Below are 24,032 nucleotides of genomic sequence, written 5' to 3'. Positions count from 1 at the left end.
CAAGGCATAAGATCTCTTGTTTAGACACCACACTGGATATAAAACAAAGCCAAAAATCCAACTGACTTCAGGGACCAGAGCTGTGACCTAGAGCAAGGCACCGTATGCCAATTTCTCTCTCATTTATTAAACCTACAAAAATATACCTCAGGTGGTGTAATATTAATGTACATTCTGGGGCTGCTTAGCTAAAGATGTAGATACTTCCAGAAGTCTAAGAACTCTTTGTAATTTTTATTCACTCACCACAGTATCAAATTCAGTCTGTTATAAAATTGGAAGTAGAGGAATTCACAGGAAATGTAAAGATCTGAAAATTCCCCCTTATTGTCTAGGAAAAGCCCAAGGGTCCTGAAATGGTGGCCCAGCTTCTTGAGATCTTGGTTGGGAAATAAAAAGGGGGTGAGAAGCATTAAATAGGCCAGGAGATTGAGAAGTTACATTATAGACACAATTGGGTATTTGCTTTCATAGCTTTGATTCAATTTAATAATTATTCAGGTCTACGGTGTTCAAGGCAGTATGCTAAAAGCCATGAGGATCATAAAACAAAAAATAAATAAAAACAAGAGCATCCATAGGATCTTTAGTTTAAAAAAATCACCCCATCCAAACATGCTTCTAGTACCTGAATACAAATATTATGAACCACATTCCCTGCCCAGCCCAGGCAGGGTCTCTCTGGTAACAGCAGGACGCCCTACTTCTCAGGGGAGTTTCACAATTCCAAATACTACATAAAGCCCTGGCCCCACCCCACCCACACCTTTTTAATAAGAAAAAGGAATTATTTCCTTCTAATTTCCACCCACTGATCCCAGTTTGTTATAAAAAAAAAAAAAAAAAAGTCCTATGCTCTTCCAGATGGCAGTTCTTCAGATATTGTATCTCCAAAGTGTCCTCTCCCACCCAAACAAAAGGAAGCTTCTGGTACAGAATGTGAAGGGAATGCTAAAGAATATGAACAGCAAGTACAAGTCTTTCAATTTCTCCAAGTTAATTCATTTAGTTTTTATTTTTTGGGTTTTTTTTTTTTTTTTTTACCTTTGCAGCCTGAGGAGTACAAGCAATATGCACAGTGCTGGGCTTCACCCCATTTGCCTTAGGTCTTTTAAACAAAGCAAACCTACTTTTCCTCCTTCCTCTATCGCCGTTTGGGAGAGACCCATTATACCTGATGGAGGAGAAAAAAGTTTAGGGGATCTCATGTAAGAACCACACCAATTCTAAAACAAATGTTTTACACTGTCTTAGAGGATATCAGTCCCCAATTAATTATGTATTAGCAGATTGTAAGTGTCTGGAATTAACTTCTAGCAATTGCTGATCCTCAGACCAGCTGCCTGAGTGTGAAACAAAATGAGATTCTTTCTGGTGACATTCGAAGTCACAGAGAAGTACCTTTTGGATTACACACAGCTTTGAATTATCTATATTTTCCTTCCCTCTTTTATTCAAGATAATCAAGAGCTGATTAATGGCAAATCTGATTTCTTACGACTCATTCTATTTTTTTAAAAAGGTGAATGTTTGCATGTGCTAATACAACCTTTAAAAGTACAATATAATCTCCTATAACTATGAACCAAACACTTTATAAATAGCTGAACTTCTGAAATAAGGAATTTTTAGGTTTGTTTAAGTCTCAGCTACTTGCCATGTACACACTCACATTCACATTATGTCAGCAAAACCTGCCTGAGTGTAACCAGGTGGCAGTTAAACATACTTTTGTTGTTCAGACCTTATGACCATTTCTCCATGATAGCATATATATGCCCTAAAGCTAAGCAAGTAAGCAAGGACTGAACTAATAGGAAAAAAGTTCAAAACATTTTGGTGCTACTATGTACTAGGCACTAGTGGGTTCTATTCCACACATCACCTCCCTTAATCCATTCTCATAAAAACTGCGAGACTGGCACCACTAGCCACCGTTACAGGTTAGGAATTAAGTTATCCCTCAGAGGAATTAAGTTCCTCAGAGGCTCAGAGGAATTAAGTTATTTCCTGAAGGTCACACAAGTGACACTGGCAAAGCTAGAATTGGAATCCAGGTGTTTGTCACTCTTTTTTCATTCTTTACTGCACCGTTGCGGCATGAACGGTAGCTTAATAATGATCTCTCCTCATGTACTATCCCCTCACCGCCCGACAAAAAACTTTGGTTTGATGGTTTCTTATTTACAGTTGGTTAATCTGGGGGAAAATGAGGCAAAAAATGGGGACACTTTTGAGGGTGGAGGAGAATGTACTTGTAAAATGGCCTATATTAGTGTCTGACAAGGAAGGGAAGGGAGTTTACTCAAAGACTGTCAGATACAGCAATTACACTGAAGCTTTATAAAAATGTCACACACTCTGACTCTACTGGAGAAAACCCCTGCTGGAAGTTCAGAGTGGCGCCGGCAGCTAATGCATGAAGTCTGCTATTCTAGGCTGTGCTGGCCCCAGCCCACCCACTGTGGGCTCTTCACTGCCCCTCACAACTGTCCACCCAGAGCCTGCCTTGTTCCTCTCCTGGACATATGCTCTCTATTCCCACACTGTGTTCCTGCAGCTCAGAGCTCATTTTTTAAAGAGCAACAGCATGAAACTGACAACCTTATGCAGCTTGACTTCTCCTTCTAGAGGGTTGAGAAGAAGCATTATTTGCATTTTAAGATACCAAGTGCCAGGTACAGAGACAAGTACTACTGATAAGATTAACTGAGAAACTGCTGGGCTAAAAGCCAGTTTAAACCATATACTAAATTTTAAATTCTAAGTCTTCAAATGACTCAAATTTCCTGAAGAATTTAACTTTGAAAAGTTTTTGGTGGTTAAAAGCTGTTCGTCATTAATACATCAAAACCCATGTGATTTGAAATTGTAATATTGTAGTTACTATATTGTTTATAATCTTTTAAATTGATTTTGGGAAAAAACATGCTTTTTTTTTTTTTTTTTTAATCTCAAAGGGCCTTAGATGATCTTGTCTAACTGTCATTTTACAGAAGAGTAAACTAAGGCCCAGAATGGTTAACTGACTTGCCTAAGGCCATACAGCTAGCAGTGTTGGAATAAGCACTGGAATCCAGGATTCCTGGCTTCTAGTCAAGCTCAGTAATGCCATATTATCTCCCCGGTTTTTCTTACTTTCTTATCTGAAACAATGGACACATTCTCATTTAAAGAAGAATTTGCACCAACCTGATTCTAAAACATGTTGTAATGTCTAGAGCCGCTTTTTAGGCAGGAGAGAAACAGTAGGGGGAAAATAAATGTCACAATTTCTAGTTTCTGAGATCTCTAGTAAACAGAGTAACACTGTGTCTCCATTTTGACAGCTGTGGCAAGTTTAGATTGAATAAACTGAAATAATGGAATCATCTATTCCTCAATCACAGATTATATCTGTGTGAGTTGAATGGATGAGATTACTTTTGAAGTAAACAAGTAGCAAGGTCCTGGCTGCAGAATCATCATATCGTCATGTCTATACAACTCTTTTCTTCAAGTACAAGACTATAAGCACAAAGCAGCAACTACCTCAGAGGGGAAAGGAATAAAAATACTAACCTACATGAAATCACCTACGCAGAGAGGGGATTTCTGGTAAAGTCAGCTGAGGCAAGTTTTCTAAAAGGGACAGGAAAGACAAATGGACTGGCTATGTGACTTTAGACAAATACCTCTTTTACTTCATCTTTACAGTTTGCCCTTTCCAGGGGTGAGGATGAGGCAGAGTTTATGTAGCATTTGAGTACTTATAAAAGATGATATTAAAATGAGAATTAAAAGAGTTTCTTGATTTGGTAATATTATTCTATAGCTTTAAATACTCTTTGGAAATAGGTAGGATATAAATTCTAAAAAAGGTACTTTTAACCTAGATGTTCAAGTTACCATATATCATTCAATTATATGCTCATCAGATGGAGAAACCTTACCCTAAGACAATGAGTTCACCGTATTTTACTGGTGCTTTGGATGGATGATTTTCTTGATCAGGAGAAAACATGAGCTTGGCTGTTTTTCTCAAATCTCTGTTCACTGATCAGGAGCCTTGGGACACCTTTTGCATTATTTCCTAGAGGGGAAAAGTTTTCATTAATAATTTGAACAATGAATTTCAGTTTAAATAAAGATGTTCTTTTCTAGCAGTCTTTGTAAGCACAATATTATGTACATAATATATAAAGTATGTGACATTTTCCCCAATAATGGTTATATATTTGATATAACCCTTTAAATACATTAAAAATGTAAATTTAGCAACTTCTGGTTCCAGGGAGATGAAGTAGACATTATTTTCCCTACTATTTCTGTTAATTATAACTAAAAACCCTGGACATTATATATAATACATAAGAAGACTCTGAGAAGTAGAGAGAAGGCAGAATAGTTAGGGGCCTCCGGGTCCAAGGAATGACTCAGTGGCGAGTTCTCTGGGTTTTCTTTTTGCCTAATATAATCCCAGACTTGGAGCTGAAGAATCTAGCAACCTGGAAATACCAACTGGCAGACAGAAAAAACAAACAAACAAACACCTGACAAATGCCTGGCCTCCCTAATCGAAGGAACAAGAAAACAGCAGCCTTAGCAAGACAGAAAACTTTTGACAATGACTGCTCTACTGCAGCCAACACCACAGAAAACACTGTGACCCTACCACCACCTTCACCGGCAAGGCCTGAGTGGGGAGCCCAGACTTCTACCTCATGAGGCCATAATGAGGCAGCCTGACCTCCCCTGGCCCTGGCCCTGCCCCTGCCACAGGTAGTGTCAGAGCAGGCCAAGTAGAAAGCCAGCACTTCCAGCCTGTTGGCTAGTAACATGCCCCCTCCTATGCCCTAGTGGTGTCAGTGGAGACCACAGGGAGCCTGGACTTCCATCCTGGACTCGGCAGGATCTCCTTCCCTCAGGTGTCAATGGAGGCTGAGGAGGGAACCTGGACTTCCATGTCCACCTGGCAGTAAAACAAAGAGGCTCCCCCTCTTCCCCTGACAAAGCAATGTGAGGAAAAGCCAGTGAAAAGAGAAGGTCTGGATAATATCCAGTGTCAGAACTTAATACAAAAATGTCCAGGTTTCAGAGAAAACCCACTTATTATATCAAGGACTAGACAGAATTAAAACAATGTAAAAAGATAATCAACAGATGCCAAAACTTAGATGACACAGATGTGAGAATTATCTAACAAAGATTTTAAATCAGTCATGATAAAAATGCTTCAGTAATCAATTACAAACAAGCTTGGGATAGACAAACAAACAAACAAAAAAAATAGAAAGTCTCTGCAAAGAAACAGAAGATATATAAAGCTCACTGGATGGGCTCAACCCAGAATGGAAGGAATGTAGTAAAGGATCAGTGAACTGGAAGACACAAAGTACCCAGTGTGAACAACAGAGAGAAAAATAGACTGGGAAACAAAAAACAGAAAAAAACAGAGCCTCATGGACCTGTGGGGCTACAGCAAAAGATCTAAGATTTTTATCACCAGAGTCCAGAATGAAAGGAGAAAGAGTGGAGCTGAAAAAGTACTAAAAAATAATGACTGAAACTCATCAAATCTGAAAAGAGAAACAAAACCACAGATTCAGGAAGCTGAACAAATCCCACACAGGATAGAACTAAAGAAATCTATGCCAAGACACATCAAACTTTTGAAAACTAAAGGCAAAGAAATTTTCTTAAAAGCAGTCAGAGAAAAACTACACCCTACCTATGGGGGAAAAACAATTAGAATGACAATTTTTCACCAGAAACTATAGAAGCCAGAAGAAAGTAGCCCTTTTCAAGTGCTGAAGGGAAATAACTATCAACCAGATTCCTACACCCAACAAAAATGGAGGGGAAATCAAGACATTCTCAGATGAGGGGAAATTAAGAGAATTTGTCACCAGCAGATCTACTCTAATAGAATGGCTAGAGGGAATTCTCTAGACAGAAGATAAATAAGAAAAAAAACTTGGAACATCAGAAAAGAGAAAGAACATGGTAGTAAAAATATGGGTAAATAAGCTTTCCTTTTCTTGAATTTTCTGTATTAGGTTTGACGGTCAAAGCAAAAATTTTAACTGTCCTATGTAGTTCCAAATGTATGTAAAGGAAATATTTAAGGCAATTATTTAAGGTAATACATATATTGTACTCCTGGGCGTTTCTCGCAAAGAAATCAAGACTTATGTTCACACAAAACTTGTACATAAATGTTTATAGCAGTTTTGTTTGTAATAGCCAAAAACTGGAATCAACCCAGATGTCCTTTACTGAGTGGATGATTAAACTGTGGTACACCCATACTATGGAATAGTACCCAGCAAGAAAAAGGAACAAACTATTGGTACATGAAACAACATGGACAACTCTCTAGAGAATTATGCTGAGTATAAAAATCTAAGCTCAAAAGGTTACATATGATTCCATTTATATAACATTCTTAAAATGACAAAATTATGGAAACAGAAAACAGGTAAGTGGTTGCCACAGGTTAAGGAGGGGGGAAGTAGGAGGGAAGTGGGCGTGGCTACAAAAAGGCAACAGGAAAGAACCACAGTGGTGATGGAAATATATCTGTATCCTTATCAATGTCAATATTCTGGCTGTGATATTGTACTATATAGTTTTGCAACTATTACCATTGGGGGGAACTGTGTAAAGGGTACAAAGGATCTCTCTCTCTCTCTCTGTATTATTTCTTACAACTGCATATGAATCTACAATTACCTCAAAATAAAAAGTTTAATTAAAAATATAAATTTGACACATGTATGAAAAACAAAAGACTAGCACTTCTGATAAGCTAGAAAAATCACTACAATAAATAATCCCCACAATACTATGATGTCTATTTTATCAGAAGTTTAATGGGACCAGGTACTTCCTATATCTATTCTCTCCATGGTCATCCTGATAGCCCTGTTATGAAGGTTTCACAAGAAAACTTTTCTAGCTAACCCATGAAAGTCTCTTGTTTTTATCCTTCCACTAATTGGTTTCATAAGCAACTCATGAATGAAAAATGCCTACTTGCCTTTTTCTACATTACAGTAAAATATGCTTGTACAGCAACACTTCTGGAAAGAAGGCAACACAGAATATTTGTAGCCCTTGGGCTTCCCCAGTGGCGCAGTGGTTGAGAGTCCGCCTGCCAATGCAGGGGATACAGGTTCGTGCCCCGGTCTGGGAAGATCCCACATGCCACGGAGCGGCTGGGCCCATGAATCATGGCCACTGAGCCTGCGCGTCCGGAGCCTGTGCTCCACAACGGGAAAGGCCACAACAGTGAGAGGCCCACGTACCGCGAAAAAAAAAAAAAAGAAAGAATATTTGTAGCCCAATGAGTAAGAACAAGTAAAAAAACAAGGCTTAGCTTTTTTGATGCCCTTTTATTCCCTTGTAACTGACATACACATTTAGACCAGCAATCCAGACAAACACACTTTTTTGTTGGTAAATTTTAAAATTGCTTATTAAATTAAAGAAATGACACATTTGTAAAGAATTACTTTAAGAAAAACATTTCCTTCAAATATGCTATAAAATCTTCTCATCTCCCCAGATGAATTTGCTTTTGATGACCAGATTTTAATATATTAAATTGTTCGAAGTTTACAGAAATCAATATATAGGTATAGCACCATAATTATGAGACATTAGGTTTGTGCAGAAATGTTCACTTAAGTAAAATAAACTATACTGATCAAATACCCCATTTAGAAAAAGAAACTGATGTGAAGCTAACTAAATCCTTCAATGTAAAAATGTAAAAGTTTTAAGAAAAATTAACTAAAGAACAATTTAGTTCCATATAACAAGACCATCTAATCTACACTGCATCATATTTTAATATATGAACATGTATCCATATCTTTTCTCCCCTAAAGAAGCATTCCATTTTAAAAAGCTAAGCAGAAGCTTAACTAGAGGTTTTAAATGTGGTCTTCTTAGACAATTAAGGTACTGCCGTCAAACATGAAAACATTGCTTTGACACACTTCTGACCAAGAGCAGCAAGAATTAAAATTTTAATAAGAATTAAATTGAAATTTTAAATTAAGTTTTAATAACACTGCTTTGTCTTGATTCAGATTCTTTTTTAGAGTTACTTTCTATTTTTAGGAAGTGGGGGGTTTTCATTTATAGTAGCAAAACATTTCCTTAAAAAGAACTTATTTAAAGAAGTCAATTTCAATAGCATTAATAGGATTAGTAAGTACACATATATGGCAAAAATCTGAAAATGATACATGAATGTCCATATTTGGCTGATATTAGTTTAAAGCATGGCTAGCAAGTATTAGCCTATGTTCCAGTTCTAACTCTCTCTTTGAACAAAGTAATCTGTTTCCTCAACTCTAAAGATGAAGGGACTAAAGTAAAATGAAGATAATTTTGGAGGTGGAAATATGTAAGAGACCATCTGGTCCTAACATAAGAATTTACAAGTAATGTGCACATGGCCCTATAGATTTAGTCCTATTGCCTCTATAGAAAAAGGAACAAATTTTAGATTTGACAAGGAATTAGTAGAGTAGGGCTGGTGTATACTCACCATTCTATACTTTCTAGAACCGCTGGCCAAATGAGCCAAGAAAAATAACATATTCCCAATTATTCTTACTCTGGTTAGGTCCCTTAGAAGGTCTGATTTGGTATATTTTATCAGTGATATCAAAATTTCAATCACAGGAACACAAACTTGGCTTCTACTTCTGTATCTAATAATCTAAAATCTGTAATAAAGTACTTTAGTAGTACTGGTTATGTATAATCCTAAAGCCCAGCAGCTAGATAGTGCTCTTGCATTCACTCTCTTTATATAATCTCTGTGTTTTGAAATCTGAATAATATACAGATTTCTTCAAAATCAATTCCTTAAGTCATGCTCCTGAGAACATGAAATGGGTATATACATAAAGTATTTATATTCTAATGCCTCAGTCACAGGCCCCACCTGTTGGTATTAAGTTAGTTGGTCTGACCCCATATATTCAGTCCTACCCCAAGGTGATCTAGCACAAAGAATATGAAATAGCACCATTAGTTCTACATGAGACTTGAAAAAAATGATAAAGAAAACCTTGCTAAGATATTAATAAGGCTGTTTTCTATAATATCTATTACTTTGAAGCTCTGCTTGATGCTTGAAAACTAAGCATGCTGTTCTCATCAGCAGGGACCTTCCCAAGTTAAACAAATTTTTAAAAGAAATATATTCTGGAATAGTGTTGTTTTTTGTGTGGGCAAGGAAAATACGAATAATTAGCCATAAAAAATATATTTCTTAGAAATAGTCTCATTAATTTGACTGATACAACATTCTAATCATTTGTTCTTTAAAGCCCAGTGAAATACAATTGTTTTCTTATCAAGTCTTTGCAAAGGAGACTCTCCATAATAGGTAATTGTCAGTTTTACCTTAAGAAGGAAATCTGGGAAACCAATCTTTGTCCAAATTGCTCCCTCAACATAACACTTTTCTTTTCTTTTTTTTACATTGCACACAGCCTTTTTGCTTGCTTACTAAATACTAAACACAAGTACAAGATTCCTGTCCTGAAAAATAAAAAGAAGCAAAACAAACACTAAGCAAGGGACAAAACAGATCTTAGGAAGATGTTTACATAATCTTTTGAACACTCCTATTTTGGCGGGCAAGTGAGTAGGCATAAGGGGTGCTGGGGAAAAAAAGAAAATGTTTTAAAACATGAAAATGTTATAAAGCTTCTTTATGGTGAAAAATACAACGTGGATTGCATATATTATCTCTGATGAAACAGATTTCCATCTACACTAGAGTTCTCCTGTGGTTGATTTCAAAAGGATGACTCAAACAGAAGGAACTGTTTTCTTATATTTGTGGTAGAGCCATTTTATGAAACCAATTTAGCTGATGATTGGAGGGAGGTAAACTTATAGCAGCTGCTTGATAAGAGTGAAAAATTAATCACCTTCTTCCTTCTTTCACAACCAGCAGGATTAATAAGCAGCATTTTTCCATAAAAGGAGAGGAGGGATAGGAGAAATAATGGTGTCAGCTGTAGGAGTACGAAGTTACTACTTTACTTTCTGTCGGTGTCTTCTGGCTTCTGAGTATAGCACTGAAGGAAGTGAAGGCCATGTTCCCCTTCTCAGGATACAGGGCATCCCCTGGACAAACTCCCAGCCTCCCCTTTTAAGGTGGCCAAATGACATGCTGATATTCTATCAGCTACAGGGATAACATATTTTCATCCTGATGGGAAAGCAATGAACATCCTTCCCACAGACAGTATTTGTTCCTCTAAGCTAGGGTTTCTCAGCCTTGGCACTACTGACATTTTGACATGGGGGCAGGGGGCTGACCTGTGCATTTTAAGAAGCTCAGCAGCACCCCTGGTTGTAATGATCAAAAATGTCTCACCTTCCCACACTCCATCCCCTAACTTCCTCTCCATTCTTCTTCACTCTCAGAGCCACTGAGAACAAACGGGATAACAATTTTTTTTTCAGAGGGGAATTTCCCATACTTTTGGTATAATGCTTGGTACATATCAAGGTATTTAATAAACATTTGCTTACTACCATAATCATACTGATGTCTTAAAAGGTTATTACTAAGCCTTGTGATAGTGAAGGCAATGGCTTTGAAGCTGCAATTTCAGTATTTTATCAGACTTGAAAAGAGTGGCTGGGAGTGAGAATGGGAGAACTATCATCTTACCTTGATGGTGATTAATTATTAATATTTCTGTGCATTTAAAATATTTTAGTATTGTAGCAACCTCTCTCAAGTGGTTGAAGGGACTGGAGTTGGGGTGGCCAAAGAAGTAGCTATAATGCCAGTGCTGGGTAGCCTGACATTTAGAGAAAGGCTAATCTGTGGAGGCCAGATAAGGAAATATCTTCTTGACCTAGGGGACCCATACCTAGAGAAACTAGAAGTAGGCTTTGGAAAGCATAGGGGAATGCTTTTAAATCAAAAGGCGTATCAATCTGAATCAAACTTAGATTAAGGTCTATTTTGTACTTGCACAGAATGTTAATTAGCAAAGTGCTTTCTCATAAGATTATTTTATTTGACCTTCACAATAGCCATGTGAATTAGGTAGGAAAGTCTTACTAACTCCATTTTCCAGACAGGGAACAGAAGTTGTCAGTCAGAAGGGCCAATGACTGGTTCAAGGCCACACAGGTAATATTTGGCAGAGCTAGCTGAAACCCATATATTAATTAAACATACATTATTTAACTCATTTAATTTCTATCACAACTATATCAGGTATAATCATTTATCCCCATTTGATAAATGGGAAGACTGACACTCCTAGAAGTTAAGTAGTCCAGGTTTTTTGATACCACTAATCACACCCCAAACAAGGTTGGGTGGGGCTGACTCCTAAATAAGAGCAAGAGACCCTATTATGGGGCCATTTAGGAGAGAGACTAAAAAGTATAATAAACTCTAGACAAGTTACACTCCAGCATACACTAGTCACAACTATGCAACTATGACTAGGGCTTTTTGAGATTTGAAATTTTGTCACTTCCTCAATGCTCATTGTATTTGTCAACCCTGTTTCCTGGTAGTGACCAACAACAAAAACATCAGTAAACAGTGGACTTTGCACGCTTATTTTAAAAATGAGGAGGGGAGAAAGGAACCCAAGGGGAAAAGCAGGGTATTACACTAAGACAAATTCCTGGCACCACCAGGAAGAAAAAAACGTGTAGTAGAAGAGAGTCCAGATAGCCTATGGACAGAAGCCTTCATGCACTCCCAGAAAAGTGACAGCCAAGAGAAAACTGCAGGGCAGTATTCCTGACTGGGGAAGGGGGTTTAAATACAACCTTGCCACCCCACTCCAAAATGATCACTTAATTCCCCACATCTAGAAAATGTGTTTTAAAAGACACAACTAAGGACTCAAACATTTTTACTGTCTCTGCCCATGCTTGGTCTGTATTTAACTCTTTTAGACTACCAAAGTTCCTAAAATGATAATATACTTCTCAGAAAGCAAGACTAGAAATTCCCCTAGATTTAACCGCTAAAGTCTCAAAGAAAATTCTGCAGAATGCAGCCAATTCAGTGGGATTAGCTAGCTACTTGGAACATAAAACATCTGATAAAAGTATACTCATTGGAAATTCTATAGTTTTCTAAAGTCAGCATCCAACACTGGCAGGCAACTCATGCTTGTGCTACCCTTTTCTCATAGTGTCCAACACTTCCTGGGTTTTGTCTCTGTGCCAAGCACTGTTCTAAATACTTTACATGTATCAACTGATTTAATCCCAGAACAACCTTATGAGGTAGGAACTATTATATTCCTTGTTTAATAGATAAGAAAACCAAGGTTACAACTCAAACTCTAGCCAGTACTCTGGAACTGCTGAAACAACTGAGTTTCAAATGAAAAGTTTTAAAAAAAAAGGGCAGTGGTTAAGACTCCACGCTCCAAACGCAGGGAGCCTGGGTTCGATCCCTGGTCAGGGAACTAGATCCTACAGGCATGCCACAACTAAGGAGCCCGCTTGTTGCAGCTAAGACCCAGTGCAACCAAATAAATAAAATTAAATAAAATTAAATGAAAAGTTCATGGGGGGTGGGGAGGAAAGAACTACATTGGGAAACTAAACAACAAACAAGAAAATCCCCCAACTCTTTTTCTAATATAATGTATTAAAGAGTGAGAGTTTACATAAATGCTACAGTCCTAATATGGGATAAACTTCTATAATATTGACTATTTAAATTTTCTTAGTAATTCCATTTTAAAGCTGAGTTTAAAAGTCCCTTGGATAAAATTTAAATTTGAAAAAAGTGAATAAAATGGATTTTTCTCAACCACTTTAAATCTATACCAACCTATGAAATTAAAAATGGAATATGGAGTCCATGTTCCACAAAAAGTATGGTGCAATGATTATTTTTGGACAGTTAGGTTACTCTAGAATAATCTGGGTTTTCTCTAGTCCTTATTTTTATTAAAACACTGACCAAATTACACGCATTTTAAAAAGGCAACAACAATAGCCTCAAAGTACCTACCCCAAGGTACTTATTAATTATAAAGGAGAAAATAGTAACTTCACAGTGGGAGCAACCTGGGAGACACCATCTTAACTGATCAAGGTTAACATCATCTGTAATAAAACATTCTGATAGCATGTATTCCCTGATTATGATGCACTAAAGCCACATCACTTCGGTGGTTATGCTGCCAAAAATTGTATAACCTGGATCTAATCAGGAGAACACATGAGACGAACCCAAATTAACAGACATTCTACAAAATAACTATCAGTAATCAAAGTGCCAAGGTCATGAAAAACAAGGGAAGACTAAGAAACTCCCAGATTGGAGATTAAGGAGCTGCAACAACATGGGATATGGGATCAGGAATTGGATCCTGGAACAGAAAAAGGACATTAGTGGAAAACTGGCATTTGACTATGTCCTATAGCTTAGTGAACAATATTGTACCAATATTAATTTCCTGGTTTTGATAATTATACTCTGGTTATATAGATTGTCAACATTAGAGGAAGCTGAGTAAAGGGTATATGTAAACTCACTGCATTATTTTTCCAATTTTTCTGTAAGGCTAAAATTATTTCAAAATAAAAATTATAAACAAAAAGATAATAAAAATAGAAAACAAAATAGCCCTCCAAATTTAATAAAAATTTAAAAACAAAAAATTTAATTTAAAAAATGCATTCATGATTCAAAGTTTGCTTCCTTTCAGCCCTCTCACAACCTAAAGGTTCAAGATTTCCATTTATGCTGGCCCTGTCAAGTCAGTGTCTGGTCTCATGTTCTTTCTCTGATATGAAACTGCCCCATCCACAGCCTCTTTGGTGAAGAAAGTTGTTAACTACACAAGTGTGGCCACTCATTGGACTGAGTGATACCTGAACAAAAGTGATGCATACTGATCTGAATTTGGCACAATCATGCTTCACAGGTTTTTCTTTTTAAAAAGGTACGACATAAGGGCAATTTACTATTGAATGCTCTAGGTGGCATCATTAGAAAACACTTTGTATATGAATTATATCATAGCTTCTGAATTAATGCTCTACACTGAAACCTCTAACAGTATTTGAATTTGAGTTCTAGCCACCTACACACATTAATCTTGGTCTTAAAGAGTATATAAAAGGGAACAGAAGGGGGAGCTGGAAGAAAGAAGAGTTGGGAAGCATCAGCCCTGGGTAATTTTGACAGATTTCATTTAAAATAAAATTTTGAAAATTTTATTTTCAAGAAATAAAAAGTCAAATACTTTCCTGAATTATTCACTAATTATTTCATCATGATACTGCGTTCTTCAAACTAAAGAGAGACTTGTGAAGGACTAAGCTATGATTGCCTAGGGCCAACCCTGAGAACTCTGGCCCTTGACAGTCATGAGGGCTCTATCAATGGTCCTTCACGAATTCTCAAACCTACAAACCAGTCCTGTAACACATAATCTTCCATCTAAAAACTGGGGGCAATATTTTCCACACCTCATACGATTTTGTCACTAGAACTGAATGCGAACAACAAAGCTGCACGGAGATTTGTATGTTGGGTCATCTGCTTGATTCATTCACAAAATATCCAAGTCACAGAATTTTGAGTCTCTTAAAATTATTAAAACTGTGAGAGTTAAACCAGTGATTTTCAAGGTTCTAATGCCACGTTAAAATAAAAAAAATCAGGGGCTTCCCTGGTGGCGCAGTGGTTGAGAGTCCGCTTGCCGATGCAGGGGACACGGGTTCGTGCCCGGTCTGGGAGGATCCCGCATGCCACGGAGCGGCTAGGCCCGTAAGCCATGGCCGCTGGGCCTGCGCGTCCAGAGCCTGTGCTCCGCAGCGGGAGGGGCCACAACAGTGAGAGGCCTGCGTATCGCAAAAAAAAAAAAAAAAAAAAAATCAAGTATTTGTTAAATGTATTTAGTTAGGCATACAAAGTTGGTGTTGATAATAACTGTTAACTTATGGTGATGCTGCCTCATCACTTAATATTTAACTATTTCCTCAGAGATGCATCTTCATTTCTGAATATCTAAACAAATGTTTATAATCTGTTCTTTGTAGGTAACTTTGATACCATGTAGAAAGTTCTAATTTTCTACTGCTCATAATATATAACAGACCCTGAAATATAATCAGAAGCCTCAAAGATCATTGCAATTAGTTTCAAGGTTGAATGCTATACAAGTGACTGATTCTCAATAGTGGAAAAAACTACATCTAAATCAAATAAGATTTAGTATATGTATTTCTTGCTCTTACAGGGAAGTTAACTTCAACTCTTTTATAGTTTCACAATTCCATTATAAGCTCTATTAAAAAGGAGTAGGAAAAGAAAAATGTAGTTGAAAATTCAAATTACAAATGAATCTCCAGTATTTTTTCTAACAGTAAAATCAGCTACCCATAGAGAGAAGTCATTGTTAAAAGATGACAACTATTATAATCTCACTAATGAACAAAAGTTTCATGTTATGAGTTTTAATTTTTCTTTGGTTCATGAAAAGTTCTCAAAAGTAACAGCAGCTGATCTTTCTTTGACCAAATCATAATGTTTTCCCCATAAATTTTTATAGCAGTAATTTAGAGACATTGTGTGTGGGAGGCTAAGAACATCTATTTTTTAGCGGAGTGAATATTTTAAATCACTCAGTATGGTATTCCTATTTAACTCTTTATCAGGAAAATAATACATACATATAGCTTGGATATTTCTATAAATTTCCTCTTTCCACTCTGATTATTGTTACAGTATCACATTACAAATACCCCGATTAGGTAACTTACGATCAAATTTTCCTCCTAATTTGCAACTTTTCTATTGTTGCTGACTTGTTGTATACATACACAAGAGAATGAATACTTTCCCCTCACGAATAGATTAGAATATTTGATAAAAAATGAACACATATTACTGGGCAGCATGTCAGTATTCTAGCAAACATTCAGTTTTTTCATGAATTTTCAATTTAAAAAATCTTAGTTATACCTTTTCTTCTAATGAAAATAAAATGCTTCAGAAAAGAACACTGCTGGGAACTTATAACTGTTCATCTTCTAGCAGAAAGAGCCTTACTCGCCGCGCCCCCCCACCAATCAATCATCAGATCTAAAATTATTAAATCTCTTCCTACCACATCAGAGAAGAACAACAAAACATTCAGGTAGAGACATTACCTAAAATTCTTACAAAGCAAGACTCTCAATATTTCCATAAATTCTTTATAAATTTTCCCTACCTTATAAAAATGTTTAAATAGTAAACTGTAGTTATCTCAAGGCCTAGATCTCTTTGAGAGGACCTCAGGAGATTTATGGTCAAAAAACTAGATTCTGAATAAACTGTCAACAGCTAACCAAAGTACAATGACAGCACCATCATTCTGGCTACCAAACGATTTCCTTCAGAGAGCGACGTAATTCTCAAATTTAATAATTGAAAAGAAAACAATGGACAACACTGAGTTCCAAAGCATGTTAAAAACTAAATACTGTAGCTTGGATTGGAAAAATACTGCAAATGAAAAGTTTTCAGTTTTCTGCTGACCAACAGTCAAAAGGCAATAAACCCCTGTAGTTATCTGCCTTACGCTTTCTTAAAGACTAATAAGAGGTTAAGATTAATAGTCTAAACCTCCCTAAAAACACAAAATCCTTGGAGCCTGAGATTTATTCAACCCTTTTTCTAAGAGGGAAGGAAATATAATTTATATATAACATACTTCTAAAACTGAATGTGAAAAAAATGTGAAAAAATTAAATATAAACCATCTGATAATTCAAATCATTCCTTTTACAACCCTACCTTTAACCCAAGCACTGACAATGTGACACTTAAAATTAAGCCACAGAACACCTACCTCTTTATTCCATCGCTATTATCACAAGTAAGATAAACAACCTTCTCACCAGAGGATAAAATCCAGATAGTACTAAAGCATCTTCCAATTACACGTGGAATCACACACAGAATAGCAGTCTGCTCAGTGCTTTCACTTAAGCACCTTCATAATATATGTGGGTGGGTCTGTGTTATGCAAAATAGGTAAACACTATATAATTTTAGATTCTATTGGCTGAATTGAGAATTCACTTCTCCTCCCGCCTCCCTAAGGAAGTCTGTGTCCCAAAAGGGAAGAAACGGAAGTAAGAGGAAAGCACGGAACAATTTTTAACACTGGCTGAATTTCAAGTTATGGAATAAGGTACCTCAAAAGGGAGTATTCTATTTCTTAAAAGGCTGACTGAATTAACTACATAAATGCTCTCTAAAAATGTCGGAAATATAACTAAGATACTGAACTATGTTTTCATGATAAGAGTAATAGTCTATTTTAACAGATTTAGTATAATACTCCATCTGTTAAGAAATTAACACTCCATTTAAAAAAAACTGAAGAATCAATACCACTCATATGTAAAGAAAGAGTACCCTTTTAGAACTATCAAATGAAGCATATTTTTTTGGTCTTGTTATAAAAAACTACATTATCCCAGGCATAAGAACAGGTGAACATTCAATCATATTTTTAATTGATCATGCTTGTCTATTTCCAGCTTTATACTTTAAAATAGATTCACTGGGTGTTCATAAACATGGAGAAATGATAGCAGTATCCAGAGGGAGTTGGGATTGTACAAGTTTCACCAAATAGCTACTGAAGGCACCTGACTTACTGACTTAAGCTGCTTTTAGATCATCCTACTCATAAGCTTCATTTGAGGAGTTACTGCCTGCTTCTCCCAATTCCCCTGTACCTTTTCTTAAGAAATGTGTTTCCTTATGGCGAAGGGTTATACATGTAACTTGTATATTCCTCTACACAAAGGTGAACCTGTTTTGTGCTTAATTACATTTAAGTTTTTTTAAGCATGCTAAATTAAGTCCCAAGAGCAAATTCTGCTCCATACCTGTTCAATAAGCTGCATATGCAAACCATCTATACTCCTCACCCACTAAACTGTTGTTCAGCTTGAGTCTAGGGGGCGTATGCTCTTATACAAAAATACTTTTGGTAGCCCTAGGTCTAATAATATCTTGTCACAAAATGAACCCTCTTCTAGCTTATAGCTACAAGTCTACTTCTGTTGCTACCCAGCATTCCATAACTGTGTCACATCCCCTGAAGCTATTCTTGTGTAAATCTGCATACTGTTTCTTTTGCTCATTCTCTGGCAGCAGGCCCACTTAGGTTACTGTAAAGTAAATCTGCTCAGGTAGTCTGCTTTTGTCCAATGTAGATACATGTTCGGTTCAGGAAACCTATTTGTAAAAATGATCTGGGCATATTCTAACATTTTGCTATTTGGTGATCCTGCCATGTCATGTGCTTCTAGGCTGATGAAACTGCTCAAGAAGCCGGACATGACAGGTCCAATACTTATACTAAACAGAATGTAGTTGTTATTGACTATGCCTTAAACTTGATTCCACAACAAAACCTGAGGACCTGCCATTCTTTAGACCAACATATTGACCTCAATTTTGGGAGTGTATTTCTTGCTCAACTCCTAAGGCAGTCAATATATCAATAGCTTATATACTATCATAATGACTTAATGATTAAAAATAGAGCATTTAAGAGTATAAAAATTCCTTACATATTTCAAGCTCTGTATTTATACCAAATAATCTCCTGAAGGAATATATTTTTCTTAAAGAGCTCTAAAAAGACATTAAGGACAAAACCTCCCTATTTACTAAGTGAGTATGATGAGCAATTTTTAAATGGGACAAAGACCCATATTCATAAGGGAAAAGGGCTAGAATTAAATTTTTAAGTTTTTCTTTCCCAATTTGAATTGACTAGTTACCTGTTTTTTTTTTTTTCTTTTCACATGCGATTTATTTACAATGATGTCGATTAAATAACATCATGGAAGCCAGTCAAATACAAAAATAAAACATTAGGTAGCTTTGTTGGCTGGTATGAATCAAAGTTACCAAACTCTGGCAGATGGACCTTAATCTCAATGACCTTTCCCCCACTCTTCTTCCATATCTGCCTTGGCTTACAGGTGTCAAACTTCCTTGTCCTCACCTACAATATCTGAACTTCTGGCACTTATCTCAGTTGGGCTCAGAGACCAACAAAAAACTTTCAGTACCCTGAAAACTTTAAAAAATCAATCCAGAAGAAAACTAAACAAAACAAAGTATACTTACCTCACAATTTCTATGCCTTTTTCAGATGTTTCTTTTCTCATGTCCTATTTTTCTTATGTGTTGTAGTTTAGGTTTTGATTTTACCTTTGGACACAACTGACCTCTGAGAGCTTGCTTCTCCCCTAATGATCTCTGAATACTTCTGAGGATGCAATCAAGGACTCATTCCTCCTATAGTCCCTTTACCTCTAGCCACACCCACAGCAGGCTTATAAATTATTTCATCCTTTAGTTCCACCTCACCGGTGACAGCTATGTCATGTTCCTCTAACCCATAAGGCAAATTCACATAGATGGCCTTGGCTATTCCCCAATAGCGTTTACTGAATATCTACATGTGCCCAGTTTTTTACTTGCCAAATGCATCTAACTCTCACCCTTTTGAGGAAAAGGTATTTGGGGCCTAAGATTTTTCAACAAGGCATGTCTTCCTTGTTTAGGGGCAGGAAGAAGAAGAAGAAAAACATCACTGGTATTACTGTATCATATAACCACTTATTAAAGCTGGAAAGAACCCTAACGAATATCCTCTCAGCTTACTCAGTTTTCAATTCCCTCATTTTATAGATGAGGAAAATCTACAACCAGAGAGGGTAAGGTATTTGATTAAGTCATAGGACTAAGTAGTGGAGCCAGCTAATAGACCTTTTGACTTCTGTTAGGTTGTTTCATTAGTTTTGGAGGCAATACTACAAACACTAAAGAACAGAGCAGGCAGCTAACAAGTAACTCATACCTTGTACCATAGTATTATCACATGAGATGGCCAAGTATTTACCTTTAGCTCTATTATTTGCTGTGTGTTGTTACTTTATACCATAAAGAAAAAGCTGAAAATTAGACAAATAAAAGTTTGATGATGTGCATACCATGGAGATTTCTTTCTTTTTGCTCACCAGATGGGTCATGCCTCCCCGAACTGGTCACACTCCCGCTTTGTTGGCTTTGCTAACCTGGAAGTCTCCCTAAACAAACCAAAGAAATCTAGATATCAAAAGCACTGCATTAGATAACCCACAAAATGGTATATATCTATATCCAGATACAGATATATATGGTATATATCTATATCCAGGTACAGATATATAAAGAACTCTTGTAATTAAATAATAAAAATATAAATAATCCAACTAAAATTTGGTAAGGGAATCTGAAAAAAGACTTCTCCAAAGACATACAAATGACCAATGACTACAGGAAAAAAAAAAATGCTCAACATCAATAGCCATTAGGGAAAGGTAAATCAAAACCATAATGAGATACCATTTCGCACCCACTAGGATGGCTATCATCCATAAAAGAAATATTGTCAAGGATGTGGAAAATTCAAAATCAAAATCACTGCTGGTAGGAAAGTAAAAAGTGCAGTCATTTTGGAAAACAGTCTGGCAATTCCTCAAGAGATTAAACACAAGGTTATCATATGACCCAGGAATTCCACTCCTAGGTATATATTCAAGAGAAATGAAAACATATGTCCAAAGACTTGTGCATGAATGTTCATAGTAGGATTATTCTTAATAGCCAAAAAGTGGAAACAACCCAAATGTCCATCAACTGATGAATGGATAAATAAAACGTGGCACATCCATACAACTGAATGTTATTTGGCAATAAAAAGGAATAATATACTAATACATGCTACAACATGGATGAACTTTGAAAACATTATGCTAAGAGAAAGAAGGCAACCACAAAGGATTACATATTACAATTCCATTTATTTGAAATGTCCAGAGTAGTCAAATCCAGAGACAAAAAGTATGAGTAGTGGTTGCCTAGGGCTGGGATGGGGGTGTGGCTGGGAAGGGGTGATGGCTAAATGCTATGGGGTTTCTTTTTCAGGTGATGAAAATGTTCCAAAATTGACTGTGATGATGGTTGCACAACTCCATGACTACACTAAAAACCAATGAAGTATATATTTTACGTTGGTTAAACTGTATGGTATATAAATTACATCTTAATGAAGCTATTATAATAACAAAGAGACAAAGAAAGCATTACCACATTAAAAAAAAAAAAACAAAAAAACCTGCCATAAACTCAAGATCACTGGATGCTGGCATGCACCTGGAATTCAAATACTGCTCTTGAACTTGCTATTTCCTGAACCACAGAAACTGAGGGAAACAATCATTTGAACGTTCTACAAGATATACAAGTTTTCACAAACAGAGCTGAAGACTTTCCCAAACCACCTGCTTTTTGTACCAGAAATCTCAAAATTCACAATTAGGCTTGGAATTTCTAATTTCACATTCTGTTTCAATCTACCTTTAATTGTAGACACAGGTTTTTTGGCTTTTTTTTTTTGGTTTGGTTTTGCTGACATCTTACATCACCTTCAACGAGTTCGAGTGACGGGTGTTTCCTCTAACACCAACCAACTCATCAATTCTCTGACACCAAATGGGTATCCAAGAATTCAATTTAATTCTGACACTACCTGGAGTAAGCTTAGATCCCACAAGTTAAAGGACTCAGTCCTACAGAAGGGCCCCATTTCAGATGCCAGCTGCAAATCCCAGGCAACCCTTAATTCTGCTATAAATTGTGGGTTCCCATGACTACCTCTTCATGCTCCATAATTTACTAGAATGGCTCACACAACTCAGGAAAACACTTAACGTTTACCAGTTTACTATACAGGGAAGTATTATTTAAATATTTAAAGTATTAAACAGCTTATAGTCTTATTTGGCTAAATAGCCGAAAACAGTGAGAAAATTAATATCTAGGTTACCAGATGATGGTATCTCTCCACAACAGGATTATGAAGAGTCACCCTTCTCTCAATATTCTAGATTCCATTAAATGCTTGTTGACGATTTCTTCTACTAACAACAGCAATTATGGGCTTCCTTGCACTTTAATTAACTTAGATGTTTGAGTAATTTTCAAACTGAGGCCTGTGGTCTCCTTACTTTCACATCTAGAGTCTAATAATGCAATTACTAATCCAACATATTATTGAGCATTCACTACAATGCCAGAAGCAATAGTATTCAAACTAATGCAAAAGGTATGATTCCCTATACTACCTCTCATTTACTTATAGTTATGAAAACAAAGGTGTAAATCAGTCAGACTAACCCAAATCAGTAAAGGACAGGTACCCAATTAAAACAAAAGACAATAGATAAGGTAAGACTTCAAAGAAAAGTGTTACCACTTTGGTGTAAGAGGACCCAGGGAAAGCTTCATAGAAAGAGGGGTATTTGAGCTGGGCCTTGGGAGACAGTCTAGATTCTGGTAAGTGGAGAAAAGGCATTTCAGGTGGGAGAAACAACTTGCATCAAGATTAAAAAAGGCAAGCAGAAAAAATGTATTGTGTGCTCAGGAAAGGGTAGGTTCCCAGGAGTGAAGGGTTTGGTTAGGAGACCAATAAACAGTAAGCCTGGAAATCAGGGACCATATAACCTTCTGTAAGCTCAGTGACTGTATCAGCAAGCATTGATAAATGTACTGAATGAGATGAAGCTGAAAGGTAAAGAAGTGCCTGATATAGTGGGCCTTAAGAGTCTGGGTAGAGATTGAACTTACTCTGGAGTTAGTCCAAAGTCTTTAAATAAAGCTTTCAGAAAAGGAAGAAAACAAACTTGTATTACCTACTATGTAGCTAGTAAGAACTTTACATTTGTTAAACTCAATCTTTACAACTGTCTTATGACAGATGAGGAAATCAGGCAAAATAATTTGCTCAAGGTCATTTAGAAACTAAGTGGCAAAAGCTGACATCTGAGTTTAAACACACATCCTGTCTACCATTCTACACAGCAAAAGTCAACCAATCCATCAAGCCAGGGCCAAAAGATGTCTGGCCACAATGTCTAGGATAAAAATAATATATATTTCAAATTAAATTTTTTAGTCTGCTTATTACTACATTATGGTAAAATGGGTTTTTGCCAAATTTGGGTAGAATGTTGGGATAGTCTGACCCAAAATATAGGCTGTAATAGACACATAAAATTCATTTTGGGCATTCTTGGGAAGTCATCTCAAAGAAACAGTTATCTTTCCAAACAGATTAAACTGATATAAGAGAAGTTAATCTGAAGAGGGAAATATATGCCAATTCATTAAGATGAAATGGATGATGTAAGCCATAGAAAGCCCACAAGGACACAAGCAGCATGGCTCCTTTTCTAATTACTGCTTCTCCTCCCAATTTTTTACTGTTTATTTATGAAAATCTATATTGATGAATACAGAAGGCTGGTGTGCACTCCCTCAGCATTTGTGTATGTTAATATTCAATTTCTCCCAGAGGTAGAGCTCTTTCCCCAAGGAAGGCAGGAGACCCTTGGGGTCACCACACAGGGATGGATTTGTACCTTTCCTTTTTCTCAGGTTGATGGATCAAGAACAGATTAGTAATGTGGCTCTCTCCCTAAGTGAGATCAGTTGCATACATGTTTCTGGAAGGCAAGTATGTAAATAAAGTACAAAGCTGTATATAAAGCTGAAAGATGCTTATTAAACTTTTTAAAACTAGCCAGGCCAAACTGATCAAAAGGAATCTGTTTGATGTTGGATATGGTTTTCATATTTTTAGGTACTGAGAACCAGGACAAACCTGACCAAGGATCAGTTTACCTGTAAGAATGAGAAGCTGGGTGTGGTAGATTGGAAGGAAACTAAAGAAATCACTCATCCGTTATGATTTTTAATATTTGTACAATAAAACCTCAGTTTAAAAAATTCAGTTCAGCATAAAGAAAAAGTATGACAATTATTGATTCCTCTTTATATCTTGACAATAGATAAAATCTCTTTACACTGTATTTTTTCAATAGTGGACAGACTACCAAGACCAGAAAAAACTCTCTTAAAGCATATTAACTTGCAAAAGCCCAGGTTG

At 36.5% G+C, this 24,032-nt stretch overlaps 1 protein-coding gene across 1 annotated transcript in view; it reads right to left on the bottom strand.

The window, feature by feature from the left end:
* PELI1 (pellino E3 ubiquitin protein ligase 1) overlaps positions 1 to 24,032 on the bottom strand; it is a 48,531-nt gene that overhangs the window by 8,327 nt on the left and 16,172 nt on the right. The window contains exons 2-3 of the mRNA XM_065891025.1: positions 3,933 to 4,072; positions 1,045 to 1,174 (exon numbers count right to left, since the gene is read on the bottom strand). Of these exons, the coding sequence (XP_065747097.1) occupies positions 1,045 to 1,174; positions 3,933 to 4,003 (201 nt within the window). The 5' untranslated portion in view covers positions 4,004 to 4,072. The remainder of the gene's footprint in view (positions 1 to 1,044; positions 1,175 to 3,932; positions 4,073 to 24,032) is intronic.

The sequence above is a fragment of the Phocoena phocoena genome, chromosome 14 (assembly GCF_963924675.1).
Source record: "Phocoena phocoena chromosome 14, mPhoPho1.1, whole genome shotgun sequence".
Lineage (NCBI taxonomy): Eukaryota > Metazoa > Chordata > Mammalia > Artiodactyla > Phocoenidae > Phocoena > Phocoena phocoena.
Note: the sequence above shows the minus strand (reverse complement) of the source record. Positions and strands in the feature narration are given on the sequence as shown.